Source organism: Centrocercus urophasianus, unplaced genomic scaffold (assembly GCF_019232065.1).
Source record: "Centrocercus urophasianus isolate 14NV4802_14NV808 unplaced genomic scaffold, USGS_Curo_1.0 seq_5, whole genome shotgun sequence".
Taxonomy (NCBI): domain Eukaryota; kingdom Metazoa; phylum Chordata; class Aves; order Galliformes; family Phasianidae; genus Centrocercus; species Centrocercus urophasianus.
Window position 1 is genome coordinate 3,499,727 of NW_024885088.1, and position 18,297 is coordinate 3,518,023.

General features: G+C 41.8%; 1 protein-coding gene across 1 annotated transcript in view; it reads left to right on the top strand.

The window, feature by feature from the left end:
* STK38L (serine/threonine kinase 38 like) overlaps positions 1-18,297 on the top strand; it is a 46,194-nt gene that overhangs the window by 12,378 nt on the left and 15,519 nt on the right. The window contains exons 2-5 of the mRNA XM_042835015.1: positions 14,670-14,814; positions 16,220-16,271; positions 17,496-17,618; positions 18,187-18,270. Coding sequence (XP_042690949.1) covers positions 14,681-14,814; positions 16,220-16,271; positions 17,496-17,618; positions 18,187-18,270 — 393 coding nt within the window. The 5' untranslated portion in view covers positions 14,670-14,680. The remainder of the gene's footprint in view (positions 1-14,669; positions 14,815-16,219; positions 16,272-17,495; positions 17,619-18,186; positions 18,271-18,297) is intronic.

Here is an 18,297-nt window from a genome sequence, read left to right on the forward strand (position 1 = left end):
AAAACAGTTCCATGAAACATTTTTCTTAAGTGCACAGATAGTATTTTACAAGCACGTACCTGTGTGAAGGCTTGCCAGAGAAACCTCTCGCCTTTCCCCAGTGCTGACCTGATCTGACTGTAACATTAAACGGAAGACAAGAGTCAGGACTGATGCAATGATTTCATTTCTCAGCTCATTCTTTAGGTTATATAAGCTGCACTTTGTACTTGAGATTCTGCTGTAGTGCAGTGGACTTGGTCGTGGTATTTTTTTCTTTTTGTTTTGTTCTTTAGGTCTAAAGATTATCTTGTTGTGATGTTTGCTTCTTTGCTTAGAGCACTGAAAGATTTGTGGTATTTGTAGAAGATCTTAGTGATCTTTCCAACCTTAATGATCCTGCAAAATTGATGACTGTGTGTAGATGTGAAAAGCAGAAGGAATTGTAGGCAGTAATACTTGTGCATACATCAGACAAGAGAATGATTGAGATGAGTGTTGAGGAATACTGAACTTAGATATAAGATGTTGGGGTTTTTTTGGCTACTCTGATTTTTGTCTCATTTTTAAAATCGGATTGATATTGCCCTGATATTTTGTAAGCTACGTGTGCGGAGTGCTTTGTAAGCCTAAAGCTTATCTTGGATACATTAACATTGTTATTAATACTACTATAAGTGGTTGGAGTAGGAAGGAATCTGTTCCCCAGTCTGCTGTAGGTACTGTTACAAGGCAGGATTCTCTGGATAAGTTTGTCCTTGCTCTTACATCTCGAAGTCCTCCCAGCATTGAGCCTGATTTCAATTATTTTCCTTCATAATCAGTGGCGATGCTTTTGATGACTTGCTTTACAAGATGATGTGCTTTTATTTCTTAGTTTTGCAAAGTACCTCAGGAATTTGATAGAAAATGATATAAAGGAGTGAAACATAATTTGCTTGAAGGCTGGGAGGCAACTATGTCGCTTTGGGAACAGAATAAAGCTTGCAGTTCTGATTCATTGGAAGATGCATTCTGGTATTATTAGAAGGAGAAATTTCTTGAGGGAAAGGAAGGCAGCTCGAGGCTTGGTAGCAATCCTGAGAGGCCTTTGCAGCTTTGGGCAAGAATGGAAGGGCCCCTTCCCTTCTGGAGACTGCCAGCCCTGCAGTTGCCTTGTGCTATCAGGATTTGCTGAAATTTCTATAGTTGATTTTATTATTGATTTATTTCATAAGATTTTACTCAAGGAGATTAAGAAAAAACAATCAAAAAAACCAGACTAGCCTCCAGATCCTATTTCCATCCCAGTATTATCATCTTAGACCTGGGGACAGTAATGAAATTTTTATTATTTATATATGCCCTAGGTAAGCTCAGTATCAGCTGAGGAATGATCTGTGGAATAGAAAGTGCTGGGTTTTGCTCAGACCTTTTCGGAGTGCCGGGGTGCTTCTAAAGTAAGGAACTTTATTTGATTTTATATTTTTGTACATAGCTGCAGGTAAAATATGTATTAAGACTCAATTGAAGCATTAATTAATCATCTGAGGAATCACAGATTTAAATTATTTTGGTTTTGTACCAATGCCACATTACTACACTCGTTTTTTTAATGCCTTTTATATTTTCAGATGAAGTGAAGAGAATATAGCAGAGCATCTACTTTCTAATTATTCATGAAGTCAAGAGGCCCTCTGCCTTCCCCTGTATGAAACCAGTGTGACAAACTACATCCCTTATATTATGTTTTCCTGGTGCTTTACCAAGAAACTGGTAGAACTTCCCAAATATTGTGCATTTGTCTGTCTTTAAAAGACAGTTGATTAATGTTATTTGCATGTGAACAGCAGAATGTGTAAACATGGACTGGGGACTCATTCAAATGAACGCTTTCAGTTGGATTCACAACTGTAACATTAAGCCAAGGGTGAGTGTAGCCCAGCTTGGAAATGCAATCATGAATCTTGGCAACTTATGGTCTATTAGTATTGTCCTCTCTCAATTTCCTTTCCCCATGTATTTTCTGAAATCAGAATGAGACTTGAGCCCTGTCCTTGGAGCACAGAAAAACATCTGCCTTGCTTGCTTGCCATACACCCTCCCAACCACGATACACAGATCACTGCCCCTTCTACAGTCAGCTGCAGAAGTTAACTCTCCTGTCTGATGAGGTGAGCAGCTCAGAGAAGTGTAATGACAAGGGGCATTAAAGGTTTGAGGCCAGCTGAAATGAATCCTTCAATAAATAGGTTTTCAATATTCCTTCAGCTTCTTTCCTCCCTAGAGCCCTGGTTCTTTGTGTGTATGAACTCATTAAGCCTCCTGATGTGATCTGCAAGGTATCTGAGTAGTATATCTGCTCTCTTGTAGGATAACTGAGATACACTCTAAGTAGACTTTTTCCTTTTGTTTTTCTGCAGGATTTGGTTTTGCTTTTGAGAAACAAAACAGAATCTAGATTATCTGTTATTTAATGCAGCTTCCTGTGCTATAGTAACCATACAACCGTTCTTCCTCCATATATATCATCTACAAATGGAAGCAGAACTCTCAAAATATTTAAACACTTGCATCACTGCTAACTGCCACGATTTTAAGGTGTTTTTATTTTGTGGAAAGATCTGACCAGCTCAAGTCACTGCTAGGGCTGTGTTAGTAATGCCACAGCTGGTAACTCTGGTTGTAGAGCTGCTGAGTACAGCAGGATGAGTGAGAAATTAGAGAGGATCTCAAGGTGGATATTCCCTTGTTTTACTGTGAATCAGGCATTGGGCTTTGCTCTTAGCATTCTTTGGGTGGTCAGAAAATCATTCAAATTAAAACACAACGGATGTTTCTGTCTACTGCATGGCACAGACCTGTGATCCATGTTAATACTGCTATTTGAACTTGCCTGTCCACACTGGCGTTTGACATGCCGCCAGATCCAAGTGGCATCCGTGAGGAGACCTGGTATGGCTTTTGGTGCAAGCTAAAGCAGACATACTGCAAATCTTTCTTGATCTTTGTGAATATAGGTAGGGTTATTTGTTAAGAGTACAGCCTCTGAGACATCACTTGGGGGATAGGTGTTCAGTTGTTCATCATGATATGCCTCACCATAACCATTTTCATCATACTCAAATGATCGTGTTGTGTACTGATGCAGCTTGAATTAAAGGGGACGTGAGAGTTTTTCAATGCAGAGCTGTCCCTTCCATTAGCCCTCTTCTAAATGAAGCCAGCAAAAGCTAGCACAAGAAGATTGTGTCTCATTGGTGAGACTTAATACTTGTTTACCAGTTGTCAGAGTGTGACATAGAACTCACAGCTCATCTGATGTGCCTGGCCACTGGGGAAAAAAATAATCCTGCCTTCCCATCAAAGCAAGTGTACCCAAGTCTTGCTTGAATGGGTTCCAAATCTTGGTGCTTGCCAAGGAGGCAGAGCCATTCCTCCTTGATCCGTGTGCTCCATCACTCCCCAGTTGTTTCAGTTGTGTATTTGGAACTGGGACTTGCAGCTCCCTGGTTTTAGGAAGGAGTGGTCTCCTTTTTCCAGAACGTGGAGATGACTGGTACCTTAGCTTTGTCAGACAGCTGCATTTGTCTGACTCACCTTTTGGCTGCGTCACTGCAGACTGCTGCAGTGTCAGAAAATAGTAGGAGTGCATGGCCAGGAGGAGAAGCATCAATAAAAAAGTAGAGGGAGAGACAAAGCAAGGCCCACTGTCCTTTCCTCTCCAAGAAGCAATTCGGATACCTGCATTGACAGTTCTGGAAACAGCTTGGCAGTGATTTCTGTCCTTTCTGTTCAAGTGCCTTGTGCCCAGAACTCATTCCACTAAGAAATACTCATGTTAAATATTTCAAAAGTAGAAATGATCTCATTCTTCCTACAGCTTATTTGGGTTTTCTGTCTTGGCTACTATTTATGGGAAATAGCTGGTTGTATCCAACTTGTCAAGCAATTGACATCAGCTGCCTGAAAGATGTCTGTATTTGTCTCTCCATTGATCTCCATCTTTACAATGTTGGTACTGAACTGGTATTTCCATTTAGACTTCCTGCAGGTAAGTCCACTTGTCCTCACTTCTGCTTGTAGGATGAAGTCATAATGACTTCATAATTATTTGCCTTGTAGGGGCAGTAGAGACATGAATGTTGAAAAGCAACACTGAGAGCTGTTCTGCCGGAACTCAGGTGTTGGGTTTTTTTTTCTGCCTTCCTGTAAAGCCTACACCTTTGCATCTTAAGCAAGCTATGTTGCATGAAGTGTTCCTGGTAAGTCTTGCTCCTTTTCTCAGCTGTTGAGAGCATGCTTAGCCCTCAGCACATGTTGCAAGACCTTCCTGAAGGTGTTATTGATAGGAAGGGCTTGCTCCTAGAAAGTTTGTTGCTTTGCTCTCTTATTCTTGTCATAATCAATTTAATCTTGAAAACATTGTTTTTCAAGAGAAAATCGTGTTCTCTGAGCTTTTAAGTTTTTAAATCTCTCAATTTGCCTATTGTAGCATGTTTAACTTTATCATAGATACGCCAAAGCCTCCGTATCTTTTATAATCTTAGGCAAATAAGCATATATCTTTAACCCTTCTCCTTTTCACTTTTTCTTGCAGCTGGATATGGCCTGAGTTTTTCCTCACAGCCTGTTTTTGCTTCTCTTGTCCTTTAACTAAGAAACAGGGTAATCGAATCAAATCTCTGAGATTAAATTAATGGAAAATACCACCCACTTTGAATGAGCTTTTCCAGTCCATGACAGGAGAATGACCTTCCACAGAATCTAATGCTTATCACAAGCCTCATAGTCTTTCACCTAGCTACAAATCCTCTTTTCATTTTTATTTTTTCTTTATTCCTATCCCTTATCTTCTTGGAAGGGCGTATGTGTGTATGTAGGCGATAGGAGGGGTTATGTGTATGTACACATCTGTAACAAAGCACTCCTGGATACACCTCAGCCCTAGAGGAGATGAGCAGCTGTGGCATTAAGCAATGGGCTGCAGGAAGGGGGCAAGGAGGATGGAGGTAAGGAGGCAGTTGGGAAGTCTGAACTGTTCAGTCTGTACCTGTTCAGAGCTGCGTGTGATGAGTGGACACCAATGGAGTAGCAAATAGAGAGGCCTTTCAGGTAGCAGTCTAGGTTGCTTAACGAGTTGGATACAGGAAGACTATTCACATCTTTTTCTGTATCCTGGGCCTCATCACTGGGCCTCATCACGATCATCTGCTTTATGTGCTGACAGCTTTCTCCTTCTCCAAAAACCACAGTTAGGGAAATTAACTGTTGCAGTGGGATTCAAATGGGCAAACATCTGCTCTCCAGCATGGCATGTACTAACAAGATTCGTTACCTGCTTTTGTGGCTTTGAAGGCCAGAGGGATCTGTTGTGCTCATTAATCCTGGCTGCAGGCATTGTGCAGGCCATCACCAGTCATTGATGTTCTGCATCTCATTTAGCAGCCAGCTTCTTTGCTGGCTTAGGCTAATCATGTCTAATTACTATATTTAATTTGACTGATGTGACTCAAAAAGAGCCCTGTGAAAGTCAGAGTTTTGAACATACACCAAACAAAAAAGAAAATAAACTCAGTGCCCTTTATCTTACCTATATTTTGTCAGTATAAAAATCCCTCCAAGTTCTCAAAGGTGAAGTCCCTGTTTCTCTCTCCCAAGGCTCCTTAGAAAATGGAAAGTCTTTTCCCTGAAATTAAAGAGTTGGTTTTCTTGTTTCAAAGCTAAAAATGTATTACAATTTCAAGAAAACTTTATGCAGTTGACTCGTTAGAAACTCCTCCTGTTCTTTTCTATGAAAGAGTCAGACTTGGAAATATTGTCTGTGATTAGATCATACTTTCAGACAGCTATCTGAACTTTGAAGTGGGACATGTCTTTTGTTACGCCCAAGTATAATTTTATTTGGAAAAAAACAGAACTAACAAAGGAGGAAACAAAGTTTTTGTTCAGTGACCTCTGAAATGTTGATCTGGCTCTGACCACAGTTATTTAATGATCCAAAACATTGCAGCAAAGTCTTGCACTTGGGCTTCTATGTGCGAGTTGATTTAGCAGATCTTAAAACAGTGTTTTCTTGAATCCATCTGGATAGAAGTGCCAACTAAAAGCTGAGAAAATGCTTAGGTGCATATGAATGCATTTACTTCAGGAGATAGAAGCATCTAAAACCAGGAAGCTCCTTTAAGAGGACAATGATTTGCATGGCCGTGAAACTTAGGGAAGGTCAAAAGAAAAGAAAGATGGAAGTAAGCTAAAGCAGACTTTGAAATGTCATTTCACTGCACAGCATTGTTAGAGCATTGTTAGCTTTTCAGCAAGCTACTCTTCTCTTTTTGCCAGTAAAGGGAAATACATCACTTTAAGTAGACCCCTGGGCTGTGTGGGGCTGCTAGTTGAGATTGCCCATCACATGTTATGCTTTGAGCCCTCCAGGTGCTGATGAAACTGGCCTCCATTCAGAGCACTGCCTGAAAGACATCACAGCATGTGGGTAAAGTCTCAGAATGGCTTGGGTTGGAAGGGGCTGTTAAAACCCAGTCAAGTCAGTTCTGGTTCTGTGCTGTGCTTGGGGCCCTGAGCCCCATCCAACCTGACCTTGAGCCACAGATGGGGCATCCGCAGCTTCTTTGGGCAGCCTGTGCCAGGGCCTCACTGCCCTCTGAGTATAAAACTTCCTCCTAATGACTAATCTGAATTTCTCCTCTTTTAGTTTATAACCATTCCTCCTTGTCATATGACTGTCAGACTATGTAAAAAGTCATTCTCCATCTTGTTTATGAGCTCCTGTCTACTCTCTCTGTTCTCAGCACTAGCACTGCCCATCAGCCTTCTTGACTGGGCTGACAAACAGCTTCTTTATTTTCCCCCCCTCTACATGAAATTAATGGGATCTTTGTGTTTGTCTATCTTACAGCCACCCACATAATAATTTTAACCGGTATTGAAACCCAAGTGATTGGGTTGTCTGAAAAAATCTTTCTGCAAATACAATAAAATGAGTTATTTGAATGAGCTCAGCTCTTGGTTTTTTGTTTTTTTTTTTGTTTTGTTTTTATTGTATGCCCCTGCAAGTTGTTCAATGCTAAGTGAATGCTTTAAGCACAGGATGTCTCCAAATTGTGCTGCTAACTGCAGGATAGCAGGACAGAGCAATTGATAAAGTAAATGTGTCCTTAAAAGTTGAGTAACGTGCAGCTGAAATGGAAGTGATTTGTTATTAGTGATCTTTAATAGCTGTTCTCCTACTGTTAGTGAAAGCAAAAGTTAGAAGTAACTGTTTTAAGTGTGCATTTATGTTTATTCAGAGCTTATGTAGACAGTCATCTACAGGTGTCACACATGGACCTACCTATGCACATCCATGCACAGTTTTACCCACCCTGTATTGCTTCCTGTGAGGGAAAGGCATTTCCACTTGCTGGAAGCAGAGCGGGGCTGAATCTCGGCCTGGTGCTTTGGGAGCCTGCTGCTGCCCTCCTTGAATGGCAGGAAATCCTGGAGTGCAGAACAACTCCAATATTCAATTTTTATTCCTTATTAGGAAATATTTCCTTATTATTACTGCGGGTGTGTTGTGACGATTTACAATTAATTTCTGTGAGCCAAATAGAAGAGACGAGGCCCAGTTGCTGAACTCTTGCTCCCTTTGTTCTCTTTGTGACCAATACAAGCAGACTGGCCTCCCTAGAACACCTTAAAGGAAGAGGTTTTTGCCCATTGTAGTTGCTCTATCTGGGTTGCACAGCTTCTCATGCTGGCACAAGGCATTGAGTGGCAGAGAAACAAGCAGATGACTGGATGGAAAGCAGGACAGCTTCTTTCAGAACCAGCGTCAGCTTGTGCCAGCTTAGAGTATACATACAACTGTGGCTTTTGCTGATGGTGATTTGAAGGGCGTTTTGCCTCCCCAGAACCCCTTCTTTACACTTTGGGGTCATCCCAGACCTTCCCCTGGGCTTTCCCAGTACCATCGTTCCCAAAGGGCAGTGCCTGCTGCAGGACAGCCCCGTGTTGTGCATCAGTGTGAACATCTCCTCACAGCTTTCTCACGGCCATGAGGTCAGGCCTGGGCAGCCTTTTCTCCTTTCGGTGTGGGAGCTGGAGCCGGTCCAGGCTCCTGCTTTTAGCTCTGTCCATAACGGGTGGCTCGTGTGGGCCTTCCAGGGGAAAGCAAGAATGACTTAAAATGGCTAAAACATTCCAACATCTCTTGCTTTTAAATAGCAGAGCCTGTGCCGACAGGGCTAATTTTACTCTGTTTCTTGGTGCTGCTTTAAATAGAACAACTGTAGTTCATTCTCTAACTTTAAAGGAGCAAAACTTATGAGAACATAACTCACGTTGGGGAATGAATAACAAATGAAAGGCAACGAAGTATGTAAGTGTGATAAATGAGACACTAGCATGTTAGTGACAGCTTGTTGCAGCTTTGAATTTCTCATAAGGAGACTGCACCAAAAGCAGATATCAGAAAGATCTGGTTTGGGCAATAACGCAGAAGAAGAAAAATCTGTGTGTGAAGGATCTGTTTTGTTGTGTTTGGCAGGGAATGTTTCTTCCTTCAGGTAGTGTATTAAATAAAATAGGAATTTGTAAATGGTGATACTACTGAAAACGTGAATTATTTAGAAACGCAGTATTTATTTTTCTTTCTGAGACATATCATAGAACAGTGTGTGACAAACATTCTGGTCTGATAACTGTGAGCTTCAGCAATGGCAGTAGTGGAACTAGCATCGTCTGGGTGTACATGAGAATGAGAACATGACATTAAAACATACCAAATTAAAGTTCATTTCTGCCAATAAAAAATAAGTAAATAAGAGTCTTTGGACAAGGCTCTGTTTTGTACGTGAGAATCTGTGTTTAGTAATAAAGTAAGTATTAAGACAGTTGAAAAATACTGGCCCATAACTAATATAGGTGAGAATGATCAGGTTTTTCTTGCTATCCTGACAATGCAGTATTCTGTAGTGTTTTGTGTGCTCCTGGAGGTTTGTCAAAAGCCTTGAAAGTGGATTTGAAATGGGTTACAGAAAAAGAAGGCAGGGAACCTCTTTGGGAAGTGACTCAGTCTGAACAACTGGATGGTGAAAGCATGCACAACACAAGTGCCAAATTTGTGCTAGTAGAAATGGCTGCACAGAAAGTCATTTGCCTTTGAGGCTGGTAGCCTACTATGACCATGTTCTTCTTCTGTTTCGTCTCTGGAGCTGCCAGCTATTCCACAGCACCTCCGCCTCTCCTGCACATTCACATATCAGCTCTCCATGTGCCCAGCTGTGTGTTTCAAGCTGCCCACAGAGCCTAGGCAGCTCTGCTCCAGCTGCTGCTCTTCCTCTTGCTGCTGTCACACCACTCCATCCTGATGAGCCTTTGGTTGCTTATTCTATTTATCTGTCCCTGCCCGCTGCTTTTTGGTGTGAATCATGCAGTTATTTGTGTGTGGTGGCTTGTTTTTCTTATATGCATGTGTATATATATATATCTATATATCTATATATATATATCTATATCTATATATATATATATCCCGTCTCTCTTTTTAAGGGAATCCAAACAATTTGGAGGCAGCAGGGCTGGTGCTAAGACATCCAGCCTTGCTGTATCTATGTCCTTTCCCATATGGCACTTTATTCTTTAGATGCAATCCTGGTCACCACTGCTTTTTGTGCCCGGTTTTACTGGTTGCCTTGCTGTGTTATCTGTCCGGAGCCACACAGCATTAATAAGCGTACTCTGCCTTCTCACCCAGAAGAGCTCCAGTGCTACATGCAGTGTTGATCTCTGGCATTTCTAAAGGTAACCAGTGTATTGTGCTGTATGCATTTACTTTGGAACAGGTCTGACACCAAAAGTGGATCTCTCCTTTCTCTTTAAGTTTCTGATTCTTGAAAATGCCATTTGTCTGCTTTGTTTCAAGAGGAAGTTGAATGATGAAACGCATTTTGCTAAGAAAATTAGGTCTTTTGAAAAGCAGAAATATATTTCAGCATTTTCCTTACCAGAGGCTTCCACTAAAGAGCCAAAACTACATTGTAAATGGAAACTTTCATAAATTTTGCAGTTTCACTCCTACTGCAGTAGGGAACTGCCTCCATAGTTGCTAGGGTTTAGGCATGTATGCTCGAGTATATAAATGAAAACAACTATTGGCCTTACCATGGAGTGACATAGTCATTTTCAGAGGAAGGATTGATGTTCACTGTCTGCTTACGTATATGTAGCTTTATGTTTAAAATTGATGTCAGAGATCCAGAAGCATGAGGAAGGCACCACAGTTCTGTCATGTGGAGGAAAGCTTGCTTTTTTCTCTGAAAGAATTGTGGCTTTTGCTCCTTAACTTAAATATGCATTTAGTAATGAGCCCAGAGTAAGCTTACTCTGGGACTTGCATGGTTTCATGAAACATTTGGCTGTAGTTTTCTCTGCTTGTAGCATGCTGTCACGTATTCTTTGCTAAAAATGTGTATGTGAAAGGTCAGAAAAGTGTCAGATGGACCTGAAATGGTGGATTTTTGTATTGTTGGAGGGAGGGAAAACTTTCTCAGTGAGACGTTTGCCTGTTCACAATCACTACAGTTCCAATATTTGGTGATGTAAAAGTGATAAGGTTTTGCTGTCTACTCCACATCCCTGTCCTTCTGCTACATTTTTGCAGGATGGGAAGTATGGCATAAGGTAATAAAGTGCATTTCTTGACATCTTGTAACACGTCTGGATAAGTAAAAATAGCCTCTGAAATTACCAAGGGTGATAATGCATGTGCTTCCTTCCTGGCAGGTGATACCTTTATGCCTTCCCTGGAGCTGAGAAAGCTAGAGGCTACGTGCAAGAAACTTGGACTTTGTATTCTTGTCCTTCCTGATTAGAAGGTGACCCCAGTGAAGGGCCAAGTGTTTCTTTTTGGGGAGACTAGCTCTGCAGGTGCTCAGTTTCTTCCATTTTTTCTTTTCTGGGCTTTTAAGTGGAATTAGTTGCTTCCATTGTTTTGCTTTAATTAACCAGAACCTTAATCTACAAGTCTAATATGAAACCACTAATGATGGGCTGTGGGAGCTGCCAAGAAGTATCCTGGTAGGATCGTGAGTTTTGAGCCACCAGTAGTGTAGCAAGAGCTGGGCATGGAATTTTCAACAGTGGAGGCATTGCTAGAAGAATCCATTAAGGCTTTGACATAGAGCTGCCACGATAGATGGAAGCTATCCCATCTGGAGGCTATGAGTTTGAACGGTTCCTCTGCTTTTGGCAGCTCAGGAGCCTTGTCCCAGGGACTACGCACTGTCTCCCACCCATTACAGGGTTTTTTTTTGACATTCTTTCATCCAGAGCTTGTGGTGTGTCATTTTTTTCCAAAGTAACAGGCCCTTTGGAAAGAAAAGTCTTCAGCCAGAAGAGCTTCAGCCAAATGCAGGGTGGTTAATGTGACCTTCTCATGGTGCAGGGAGTCTACTGCGATGCTGGTAATGCAGCAGGAGGAGAATGCTGCCATTATGCAGATAGCATGAACTTGGGTGAATTAGTCATGTTTTTTGAGGGTATTTCCAAGAACTATGGATGGCACCTTTTCAAAGTGTTGCCATTAATCTGGTGAGGTCAGTAAAAGGTTCCATTTTGAAGCTGCTGCTTTCTGCTTCTATCCCCTCAGGTATCCTCTGTTATATAAAGCCCATATTTAGGGATTTTGATTACTTTGTTTTGGGGTTTGTTAGTGAAAGTAGAGAGGTAGGAGGAAAAAGGATGAACAGATTTTCTCTGCTGAGCTGACATTGGATTTTGCAGAGTACCTTGGATCTCCCACCACCTCTGCACTCCTTTCCATTTAGTTTGGGGAACCTGGAGAGCTCAAGAGCTTTCTACTTTTACAAAGCTTTTTTTCCCCACAGTGTTGGAGCAAACTGGTGGCCACTTGGGTACAGGCACCAACTGCAACGTGAGCAAAAGTCTACTAGGTTCTTTCTCATGCAGCCCTTCTGCTCTGGTGGGCATGTAGCGTGATGTGATACTGAGCTCAATATGAGGTCCTGATCTGTTAAATAGCTTTCTCTGAGTTAAGTTACTGGTTGGGCTCTCTTCTACGTTTTCCTGCTCTACGACCACAGTCGAGTTCAGCCCTGCTATATATAGCATGGTGTGCTAGTGCCAGAATTGTTATCTCCTTTTTACAGGCTTAATAAAATCAAGTGACTTAGGTTTGCTATTTGGTAACGTCTGCATTTGTGAGTATAGGAGCGTGGGGAAAACAAATTAACAGGAAATGAAATTGCAGAGTTATTTTATCCTGCTAGGAATAGAAGCCACGCAAGTGGTAAATAGCCTGTTGCCTGCTGGTGACAGGTCCTGCTTTACCTTAAGGAAGGTTAATCTGTTCCAAGCTTGGGTTGATGCTACGCTAACCCGGGCGCTCTAAAGCAATCAGGAGGTGAGATTTTGCTTTATCAGATTGCTTTTTGGGCACACACAGATGCCAGCGTGTGTTCAGCAGTTGTTGTGTTTGATTGGATTGGATGTTATCTACCTGCTGCTGGTTCTGCTCTCGAATACCTGCTTTCTGTTTATCTTTCCCCACCCATCAAGGAAGAGGGAGAGAAGGCTACTGCCCAGTTCTCTAACTTCTGAAATAGTGTCCAGTATGGGGTATGTGCTCATGTGGAAAATGTAACCCCTGAATTTCTAGTAAAGATTACTGACAGCTGACAGCTCTTGTCTTTCTTTAGTAGAAAACTGCAGGGGACAAAAGAGTGATTAAAAAAAGAAAGATCTGTGTCGCCATAAACAGTTGTAATGCTCCTGAAACCTCTTTGTGTGTTTATGTAGAGATACATTTTCATTCTCCAAACTCTGAAGTCTCTCACACTCAAATACCCGGCTAAAATAATGCCCGTCTAATGTTATAAAAAGCCTTTATGTGTGACACAACAGCTGCATGTATGACAACAAGTATCTTATTGTCATACCAAATTCAATTAAAAATCCACAAGTTTAAATGCTGGCTTCACAGTAGCTGTCAAATCCAAAACAAATCAGAAAAGCATGGCAGAATTAAACTGTTCTTGTGTGATGGAAAGATGCAAATCTATTTCTCATATGAAACTAAAATTCGAATTCTTTCACCTTAAAAGGTATTAAGCTCTTCCTGAAGATCATAAACCTAATTTAGGATTTATCTTCCTCAATATCCTCTGGTAAAATAGAAAGGTTACATAAACAACTAAAAGGAAGAGCATTTACTTCTGTGCAGTTTTCCATAAAAAAAAAAAAAACAAACAGAAAAAGCCACCTTATCTTGATCAAACCAACACTGGGCTGAGGTAATTGTGACTGCCCTTGCAGTGGGACAGCAACTCTCCTTGTGTGCATCAGCCCAAAGCCAGGTGAGGCACCGATCCTCCTAGGACAAGCTGCATTGTTTTTAACCTAGGTCACCTGCAAGGAGCTTGCGATTGCCCGAGGATGCTTTGTCCAATATTACAAGGGTTGTTCTGGCACAATTTAGCTCCTCAGATTTCAGATGGAAAGGCTGCTGTCTTCAAGAGCTTTACATTTTCTTTTTTCCTCTCTTACCACTTTTTAAAGGTTTAGGAGCCAGGTGCCTTAAGCAAGAAGAGCTTTATCTCCAGAGGTTATGTATTTGCAGCTGTGTTTCAAGTCTGCTCTTCCAAGAGTTCACCCAGAGTTGCAGAGCCCATACATGGGGAATTCTGTAAAGCATGGGACCTGCAGGAACCTCCTGTTGGGTTGTCAGCATGGCACAGGAGTTAAGCTGAAATGCTGGCTACTTAATGCACTGCTGGTGGGGAAAGGGTTCTGTTCTCCATGGCTGGCTGTTGCTTCAAAAATAGAACAGGAAACATAAGTTTTCCATTTAAAATAGGATGAGTCCTTGCACCATGCCCAAGGAATGGCAGTGAAGCTGGTGAGGGATCTGGAGCACAAGTCTTATAAGGAATGGCTGAGGGAACGTGGACTCTAGTCTGCAGAAGAGGAGGCTCAGGGGAGACCTTGTTGCTTTTTACAACTCCCTGAAAGGAGGCTATGATAAGGTGGGGTTTGGTCTCTTCTCCTAAGTAAAAACAGTAGGATGAGAGGTAATGGTCTTCAGTTGCACCAGGGGAGGTTCAGGCTGGATATTTGGTAGAGTTTCTTCTCTGAAAGAGTGCTGATGCATTGGAACAGGCTGCCCATGGAGCTGGTGGAGTCGCTGTCCCTGGAGGTGTTCAAGACGTGTGTACATGTGGCTCTGACAATACAGTTTTGTGAGCTGCTAAGATATTCTAAGATATAAATTGGTTATTTTATATTCTTCACCTCCCCTCTGGATAGGGTTAGGGGTTTTCTTCATTTACTTTTTCATTTTATCTCCAGGGGCCTTTTCGTCCCCTGGACTGTGCTTGAGCCTACTGGACAGACATCTTCCTAATTTGTGGCTGGATGAGCTGCCCAGAGCCTGCATAGCTCTTTGCTATGATTCACCCTTTGTTTTGCCAACAAGTTATTTGTTTTAGAGAGTGAGTAGTGAGTCTTGCTAGCTGAAAATACTTTTACAATGCTTTTTTTTTTTTTTTTTTTAATGTGTTTTCTTACATATAAAGAAAAGTGCTTTTCCTTGAAATCTATAGCATCTAAGAATTTGGAGATGGATGGTGGAAAAGAGGTGTGCATGTGTCTGTTTTTCCAAGTGCGTAATGATTGCCGTGCTCTTGTTTCAGTGTGTGTTACCATGGCGATGACTGCAGGGACCACAACATCCTTTCCCATGAGCAACCACACCCGCGAGAGAGTGACGGTGGCCAAGCTCACACTGGAGAACTTCTATAGCAACCTGATTATCCAGCATGAGGAGAGGGAAACCAGGTACCCACTCTGCTTTCACTGCTCCCCGGCACTTCTCGGCTGGATGTTGGTGGTGGGGCACCTTCAGCTCTGTGAACAGAGCAGGTCTCAGGAGTTTTTCATGGTTGGTAGCGAGGAAATGATCGTCTGTGAACATCTCCTGCCATTGCACCAAGGAGTCCCCAAATGACTGAAGACCTCCACTCTTCAAATTCTCATATGATTTACCACCACCTCTAATTATTACTACTTTGTAGAAACCAGTAGGCACGTGGTCTCACTTTGCAGCTCATGTGGGGTTTCCAATTGTGCCTGTGGTTTTGGCAACCTTTGATTCCTTCATGTGTGCCACAGGGAATAAACCCTACAGAGGCAGATGCTGCAGAGCTGCTGATGCTTAGTTACTTGTTTCTGTGTAAGACAGTGGCTTGTGGTGTCTATTCATGCTCTGCAGCACTGAGCCCCTGCCAAGACTCGTGAAGTCTGCAGAAAGGAACATGTGGAAGTAGAAAAGGAGGAAATGGATGGGAAGAAAGAGTTTTAGGGATAACGTAACACCTACTTCTACATTTCTGCTGTGTGGCACTGACTGGTGCTCTGTGGAAGGGAGCACATTAGTCATCCCTGCTTTAGCTCCTCTTATTGCTGCACAGTTCAGCATCCACTGTGGTGAAGTGCTGCTTGAATTAAGTGTCAAAGCACTAAACACTTGATTATAATGAATGTTGTGTTTCAATTTGTCGTCACCATGTGAAATTATCATTCTCTTGCTAATATGTTTTTAATTGAGGGGCTTTCAGTTAAGCAGCAGGGTTTCCCACTTCATCACATTTAGTCATTATCCCATGCAATTGGGTTGCCTCTAGTTAGACAGATAGACTGTCTGCAGAGGGCCTTTAATTTAGGGGATCCTGCTGCACTTAACGCAGATAAGGCAGGAGCAGCCTGGCACCCAGTGTTGAAACTCGCACGTGCTACCAGTGGGCGACCAACTTCATGAAACCGCATCTTGAAGGCTATACAGAGGCATCTTGGGATGAGCAAAGAGAGCTCCAGGAGACATGCTGGCTCCCTTGCCATGTGTGCTGTCACCCCCACCTGTGGGTTGCCCCAGGCTTTGTTGTACACTTGGTACCACCCAGCATGGCCATGCACCATTTGCGGAGCCCAGGAGCCCTAATCCAGGCAGGGTGCTGGGAGGAGGGGAATTTTGCGAGCACATAAGAATGGGCTTAAATTTGCTTATATGTTTTCAACATACTTACAAGTGAGTAAATGTGTGGAGTTGGCAATAAGTTTTCATACTTCTGTTTGAAGCAAATGCTTTGGTATCTCAACTAAGTAGTCTGTAGTGCTATGGTATGGGGTGTTTGGTTTTTTTTTTTTTATTAAAAATAAATAAATGTCTTGTTTTTCCTCTCTGCAGGCAGAAGAAGCTAGAAGTAGCTATGGATGAAGAAGGCCTAGCAGATGAGGAGGTAATACTACTTGAGTAACCTTTGAAGAGATTGCTTTGCTTTTTGTTCGCATTTCTAAAAGTTGGTGTTTGAGTTTATGGAAACATTAGCTGGCGTCACATGAAGTTTATATTGTGAGTGCTGCTTTTGTAAATAACAAAGAAAGCTGTGCATATGCTTGAATACAAGGCTTTGAATAGCTAAGGTGCTCTTCATGCTGCTTTAATCACTATGAAATATATGACCACAGCAAGGTTATAACATGACATTTTTTACAAAGTTTAAAACTGTGAGACATGTAATTTGATGTACAGATAAGGAAAGGATGAGATGCAGTGGAAGAACTGGGTAGAAAGCAAAATGCGGAACTGTTTTTTTTCCCCTTGATTTAAACAATAAAACAGGTGCTTCCTTGTTACGTTTGAATATGGGCATGTCTGCGTACTTTTCTGAGGTTGACCATTTCATTTCTGCCTGTACTGCATCCGGAATAGATAGTGGAATAAATAGTGACAGCATCTTAGTCATTTCTGGTCATTTCTCAAGTTTGTGGGGTTGATGTAACTTCTGGAAAGAGAGGAAGGCTAATGTGGATGTCTGATGCCATCTTGTGGTTTCTAGTGACACTGTCATTATACAAAATCTGTCAGGCCTGCTTTTTGAGTCACATTAACAGCCTCTGAGATCTTGGCATCTTTGGGAGCATAGGCTGGCATTCATCTTTTCTCAAGGTGAATCCCTTTGTTTTTATGGGACAAAAAATATGGCAGGACTGAGATAGATCATTCTTTCAAATGCAAGTATTTTTCTGCAGTAAAATAAATGGTTTTTGTTATAGGATAGCGTAAGTTGGATTTCTGCTGCCTGCCTAGGTTCCTTGTTGCCTGTCATTGCTGTGTCTGCTGAGGTGCAGGTTTTACCTTTTACTGTTTTATGCTGCTCAAAAACAGAGTCCTTGCCTTAGCTGGTGACTTTGGCGTTTGAACTGATGGACTTTAAACCAGTATGATTTTTTTTCATTGATTTTTATCCCTGCTTCTCTATATCCAAATAACAACCAAAAATAAAACGAGATGTAGGCCTGAGACCCCTCTATGAATGACTGTGTTTGTGCGTCACACTTTGAAGAAATTCAGAAAGATTTTCCCTGTACCCCTAATGAGAGACAGTGCTTCACAGGAAGAGTGACTATCTATCTGGGCTTTCTGTAAGATGATTTGAATTCTCATGTATGTACTTTCTCAGAAAAAACTGCGCAGGTCACAGCATGCTCGCAAAGAAACAGAATTTCTGCGACTGAAGAGAACAAGACTCGGCTTGGATGACTTTGAATCTTTGAAAGTAATAGGAAGAGGAGCATTTGGGGAGGTTTGTGACTCTCTCCCTTGAACGGGATATTAAAATTGGATTGAAAATTAAAAGGAAAGATTTTAACTGTAGAACAAAAAGTTTTGTTGCAGGAGAACAGCTGTTGGAATAATTGTGCATGTGTAGTGAGACCAGTAGTGAACTATGAGCATGGATTTATCAAGGCCTGTGGAAAGGGTCTTAGTTTCTCACAGCTTCATGTTAGCCCCAGCTGATGGTGTTTGTGCAGCCCCCCTGAAATGGAGGATTTGCTGTAATACAGCTCCACTCCATAAAAATCCTGCCCTGCATTACGTGATGGTTGTTCCTGTTCCTGAATTGTAGCATACACAATCTCACAGCTACCTGGACTCCTGTGTGCCTGTTAACAACAATTGCTTCAACTATCTGTTCATCATTTGTGTTGGCTTTGTACATGATGTGGAAATACTCCTTTATCCATATGTTTTTCAATATCTAAGAGAAGAAACTTTCTGTGCCCTCCCCCCCCCCCCCCCCTCCAGTTTAGAGCCTTCTATATTTTGTATGGGGCTAGGTGAGACTGATTGGGTTGTTTTTCTCATTAAAGGTACGTCTTGTTCAGAAGAAGGATACAGGTCATATTTATGCAATGAAGATACTAAGAAAAGCAGATATGCTGGAGAAAGAACAGGTTTGTGTTGTATAAGTCCCCTAGATT